The following is a 6,349-nucleotide window of genomic DNA, read 5'->3' on the forward strand; positions in this document are numbered from 1 at the left end:
AGTGGATGTGTAGGTAAAACTTTGATGGATGTGGAAAGCTCCTTTGGGGCCTTGTATGGAGGTGAGGGAGGAGGTGTGGGCGCAGGTTTTACAGTTCCTGCGGTGGCAGGGGAAGGTGGCAGGATGGGAGGGTGGGTCGTAGGGGGGCGTGGACCTGACCAGGTAGTCACGGAGGGAACGGTCTTTGCGGAAGGCGGAAAGGGGTGAGGAGGGAAATATATCCCTGGTGGTGGGGTCTGTTTGGAGGTGGCGGAAATGTTGGCGGATGATTTGGTTTATGCGAATTAAGGAGAAAGTGAGGGCTGCAGATGCTGGAGATCAGAGCTGAAAATGTGTTGCTGGAAAAGCGCAGCAGGTCAGGCAGCAGCCAAGGAACCGGAGAATCGACGTTTCGGGCATAAGTCCTTTATGCGAATTAAACCTATTGGACTATAACCTGGTGTTGTGTGATTTTTAACTTTGTGATTTATTAGTTATTTCTTTGCTGTTTGTGGGATCTTGCTCTCCACAATTTAGTTGTCGTGTTTCTTACATCTCAAATAGTATGCTTCACAGGTTGGCCACAAAATGATTTGAGAATACCCTGTGAAAAGTGCAATATAATTGCTACAATTCTTCCTTATGTAGCCACATTCTGTCTTCCTTTTCTGTGAATTGGCAGGCTGTTTGCAAAAAGCTGTACTGCATCGCCACCTGCTGTAGCAGAATAGAACCACCACAGCAGACAAAATAATATTTTAATCTCCACACGTTTCATGTGGATAAGCCTGTGATTATTGGCAACAAACCAGTGGTAACCCTCAGCTAAACCATCACCAGGCTTCTCTCTACTGAGAGATCAGCCCTTCAATCTGGTAGGACTGTGACAACTTTGCAAAAGTGAGGACTGCAGATGCTGGAAACCAGAGTTTAGATCAGAGTGGTGCTGGAAAAGCACAGCAGGTCAGGCAGCATCCGAGGAGCAGGATCCTGCTCCTCGGATGCTGCCTGACCTGCTGTGCTTTTCCAGCACCACTCTGATCTAAACTGTGACAACTTTACCTACCGTCCACATTTTATTGGCAAGGAGCCCTCATTGTTATCCAGGGGTGGCTAGTGTTCAGATCAGACCATGATCTAAATCAATGGTGCTACAGGTCCCTGGGACCGAATGGCCTCCTTATGTTCCTTTGTCAAAAACAAAAGTGCTGGAAGTGCTTAGAGGCCAATGTCCATCACTGGAGACTCAATGATCAATGGTCAATGATCTGCAGTCAGTATTGTTCTGATGAAAGGTCATTCATTTGAAATGTTAACTCCAATTCTCTTTCCACAATTGTTGCTTTGCCTATGAGTATTTTCAGCAAGTTCTGTTTTAATTCCTGTGCTTGTGTTTCCTCTGTTTACCCATACATTAGTGAAGAACATTGCCATCCAGTTAGAGTAAATTTGAACAGATACTGTATAATGCTTTTCTCTGTGTTTTCTTCTTTCTTTCATCTCTCGTAATAGAAGCCAATACAGTATAGCACAGAAGGCCCTTCGGCCCATCAAGTCTGTGCCAGTCAAAAATACCCACCTAACAGTTCTAATCGCATTTTAAATCAAGTAGGAAGCTGGGTGGAGGTGAAGTATAACTTTGATTCAAAGCCCAATTTATCTAATTGAATTAACTATGTTATAGCAATTGAAAATGTCTTTCAAAGGGGATTTGCCACATCAGCACCAAGCAATGACCATCTCCATCTCCAACACAAGAGAATTTAACTATCACCCCTTGACATCTGAATCTTTCGCTGTCAATACCATGGGAACTAACATTGAAGAGAAACTGAACAGGACTTGCCGTACAAACATGATGGCTCCAAGAACAGGTCAGAGGCTAGAAATCCTGTAGGAAGTAAATTACCTCATGACTCCTGAAAGCCTTCCACCATCTGCAAAGCACAAGACAAGAATGTAATGGAATACTCCCCAATTGCAGCACTGAAATACTCAAAAAGCTTCCAAGTAAAGCAGCCACTTCATTGGTATCACATCAATCACCTTCAACATCTACTTTCTCGATCACTGCTACTCAGTAGCAGCAGTATGTACTGAGCTGCACAAAATGCTGTCTCATTCAGGTTAAATGCTGTCCTACAGGATGCTTAAACATTTCATGGAAATTTTAGCAATCTACATGAATTCTGTGAACCTCTGTGTAACTGCACGAAGGCCGGTGTCCTGTCACCAAGTCACCCTTTATTTACACCTGCATCGTACTTGACACTGGTCCAGCTCCCTCAGAGCCAGCTCTCAGAGTGAATGGGACACTTCTGTCTCCTGATTTAGAGATGTCGGTGTTGGACTGAGTTAAAAAGTTAAAAATCACACAACACCAGGTTATAGTCCAACAGGTTTAATTGGAAGCACTAGCTTTCGGAGCGCCACTCCTTCATCAGGTGGTTGTGGAGGACACAATTGTAAGAGACAGAATTTATAGCAAAAGTTTACAGTGTGATGTAACTGAAATCATACATTGAAAAATACGTTGATTGTCTGTTGAGTCTTTCATCTGTTTGAATACTATGATAGTTCCACTTCTTTCATGTGTAAATCACAAAGCCTTTTTTTAAAAGTTGCTTTCTCAGGTTAACTGTAACAATTGGTGTTAGCTAGACAATATGTTGAAGGTTCACATATGTTGGAGAATCCATGGGTATATGGGTTCCGATAGCCTTTCTGGGTGTTCGAGGTACTGGGTCTGGCTTGTTCCTGCTCCTTTGGTGAGGTTGCAGCTTTCAGGCGGTGCACATGCTTTTTCGTGACCACCTCACCAACTGAACTTTATACGTCACTGGACCTGACCTCGTGTCGACCATGCCTCTTACCCATGCAGGAACATTTCTATAATCTTAGCACTGAATTGAAGGTCCAGAAAATTTAAAACCAGAATGGATTCCTCCAGTGCCAACACCGCCGGTGGTGCATCTGCCAATGGGACGTGGTCATGGCATCTGCCATTGCTCCGCGGCCTCCCAGATGGTGTTCCAATGCACTTAGAATGACAGCCACCACTGAATTCAACCTGAAGCTATGAGTGGAACGGTCCTCTTTGAGTAGCCCTAGCAGAGGCTTGTGGTCTGTTACTATTACAAAGTTATGTCAGTGAAGGTATTGGTGGATCTTTCTCATACCAAAGATGACTGGCAAACCTTTCTTCATTAGCTGGGCATATTTGTGGGATTTTTGATGAGGTTAACTTGACAGGTTGAGGCATGTGATTGAATGAGATGCAGAGAGATCGTTTGGTCTGTGGGACAAATGACATAACCATGCAAAAGTGCCTACTAGTTGAAGTCCAACTGGCTTTCAAATGGGCAATGTAATTGGCTTTGTCGTTAGAAAATGCAGCAAGTGGTGCACATGAAACAGGGCATCCCAATGGAAATGGACACTCTTACTTGTTTGACTGAGCTTGGGGAACACCTTGTGAGTGTAGGCAGTCTCAGAGCCTCACACAGGACATATCCTGAACAGAGGGAGCCTAGGTCAGCCCACAGCAGAACTCCAAAACAAAGCCCTGCCACTGCCAAATAGCTAAAATGTTCTAAAGTGTGATCCTCATCCTGCTCTCTGACATGGCTGGTACCCAGACAAAGAGGGGGATTGATGGGGTTGGAGAGAATGTGGGGGATGCAATGGGAGAGATGAATCAGAAGGAAATCTCTTGATGATGATAAGTGGAAATTCCTCAAGATGCTCTGGAGGGATGTGACAAATGGAAGAAAGAGATCAGAAGCACTCATTGGAAAATGAAAACTTGTACATTCATTTCTGATCCGTCATCCCCTGCTCAGGGAAGGAGTGGTAAATTCCAGATATTGGGATGGGCTGGTCAGACTGATGGAGACAGACAGGAATGTGGTGGATCAGAGAACATGACCTGACTCCACAGTAATGTAGCACTTCAGTGTAAATACTATGCCCAGAGTTGAGCCAGTGCTGAGACAGCTGAACAATCATCATGTTCCAATTTCAAGAGAATGTTGTGAGAGTTACACAATGGTTGTCACATTCCTGCCAATCCCTATAAGAAGAGCGGCCCGAGTCAGGGCAGGAATTAGGGTAGACCATCAGTTCGAGTTGGAAAGGTGAAGATGAGGAGCTCCTCGTACAGCCAGAAGACCGCATCCGTGAGCTGGTCCAGTAGGAGTGGCCCGAGGCTCCGGGTCCCCTCCCCGGCACCCCCAGAGGCCCGAGCATCCGAGAAGGAGGAGATGCAACAACTCAACGACTGCCTGGCCAGCTACATTGGCAAGGTGAGGGGCCTGGAGCAGCGCAACTCCCAGCTGAGGGAAGAGCTAGCAGGCCTGAAGGCCCATCTCAAGGTGCCCCAGGGAATAGGGGACGAGTATCAACAGCAATTTAAGGAGCTCAAGGAGCTGATTGAGCGACTCACCCATGAGAAAGGGCTGGCCGAGATCGAGATGGGCAACACCAAGGAGGAGGTTGACCTCTGGAGGCTGAAATGTCAAGAGCAGCTTGACCTTCAAGGTAAATGTCCTCGTCCTCATCTGATGGACCGTTCACTTAGCTTTCACGTACATATAGGCGAAAGTGAGGACTGCAGATGCTGGAGATTAGAGTCAAGATTAGAGTAGTGCTGGAAAAGCAGAGCAGGTCAGGCAGCATTCAAGGAGCAGGAAAATCGACATTTTGGGCAAAAGCCCTTCATCTCTTATATATGTCTATGTTGACATTAGCAAAGATGCCAAACCTAAACATTTTCGTCTGTCATCCTGACATGCTCAACATTCAGAATACAAAACAAATGAATTTCAATCCTGATAACTTCGCAGTAGCACAGTTTGGTAGGAACTCTATTTTCGGTGAAAAAGACAAAATGTAAGATTACGAAAAGGATTGTCAGAGTTGACTTATTGAGATTTTTTTTCACTTGCGAAGGGGTAAAATAGACACCGAGAAATCAAACGGGGAGTTCAGAAGAGACTTGAAAGCAGTAAAAATGTGAAACATGCTTACACACGGAGCTGTTGAAGCGACTAGTATTGATGCGTAATAATAAACTCACAAAGGGTTGAGGGTGTGGGGTGAGAATCCACAACTAACAGTTAATTTCTCTGCCTATTTTGAGGTCAAGTTAGAAACTGATTACCTGTACAGAAAAAAAACCCTTTCAAGTAATAGTATTATGAAGCTAATAGGACTTACAGGAGCAAGACAGGAGAAACAAATCAGAGAGAATGTGGAGGATGTTGGTTTAATGTCTTCCAACAACATCCTGCTTTTATATAGCACCTTTCTCATCCAAAGGCACCTATTAAGGAAATTACCAAACAAACTTTGACGTAATTCCACTTAAAGAAATAGGAAGCGGTCAATATGCACAAGTATTTACTTGCATTTCACAGTTCAGTGCAAACTGCAGTCTAGCCTCTGCCCTTCCTAATCAACTCCCCTTATTGGGGAAAATCAGCCTTTTTGTTAATAGTATGGTCACCGAACCAGTTCCCTACTTAAACTATTGACAAATTGCACACATGGGGCCAGGCAGCAAAATTAAAAGGAAAAACAAATTTGTAGGGAAATGAGAGAGGGACTAAATCAAAATAGTGTTGGAGGAGGCGATTATGCACTCCAGTCCCTGTGGTTACCACCTGTTTCTGAAATTTCCAGCCCTTATATATATGTTCCACTGAACAACAACTACTCTGGTCAAGAAGAAGAAGAAGGTTTATGTTCGGACAAAATGTGAAAACTCCGTTAGGGCGCTTGAGAGTTACAAGGAAGTCAGAAAAGACCTAAAAAGAGAGCTCAGAGGAGCCAGGAGGAGACATGAGAAGTTGTTGGCGGATAGGATCAGGGTTAACTCTAAGGCTTTCCATAGCTATGTCAGGAATAAAAGAGTTAAATTAGGGCCAATCAAGGATATTAGTGGGAGGTTGTGTATGGAGTCAGAGGAGATAGGGGAAGCACTAAATAAATATTTTTCGACAGTGTTCACTATAGAAAATGAAAATGTTGGTGAGGAAGATACAGAGATACTTGCATCTAGACTAGAAGAGATTGAGGTTCACAAGAAAGAGGTATTAGAAATACTGCAGAGTGTGAAAATAGGCAAGTCCCCTGGGCCGGATGGGATCTATCCTAGGATCCTCTGGGAAGGGAAGAGATTGCTGAGCCTTTGGCATTGATCTTCAAATCATCATTGTCTACAGGAATAGTGCCTGAGGACTGTGGTTCCCTTGTTCAAAAAGGGTAGTAGAGACAACCCTGGTAATTATAGACCAGTGAGTCTCACTTCAGTTGTTGGTAAAGTGTTGGAAAAGATTATAAGAGATAGGATTTATAATCATCTAGAAAA

At 44.2% G+C, this 6,349-nt stretch overlaps 1 protein-coding gene across 1 annotated transcript in view; it reads left to right on the forward strand.

The window, feature by feature from the left end:
* The first annotated feature begins 4,072 nt into the window (after nt 1–4,072).
* Nucleotides 4,073–6,349, forward strand: part of LOC122556743 (vimentin-like) — a 14,348-nt gene continuing 12,071 nt past the window's right edge. Inside the window, exon 1 of the mRNA XM_043703850.1 lies at nt 4,073–4,518. Within this exon, the coding sequence (XP_043559785.1) occupies nt 4,122–4,518 (397 nt within the window). The 5' untranslated portion in view covers nt 4,073–4,121. The remainder of the gene's footprint in view (nt 4,519–6,349) is intronic.

Source organism: Chiloscyllium plagiosum, chromosome 2 (assembly GCF_004010195.1).
Source record: "Chiloscyllium plagiosum isolate BGI_BamShark_2017 chromosome 2, ASM401019v2, whole genome shotgun sequence".
NCBI classification, from domain to species: domain Eukaryota; kingdom Metazoa; phylum Chordata; class Chondrichthyes; order Orectolobiformes; family Hemiscylliidae; genus Chiloscyllium; species Chiloscyllium plagiosum.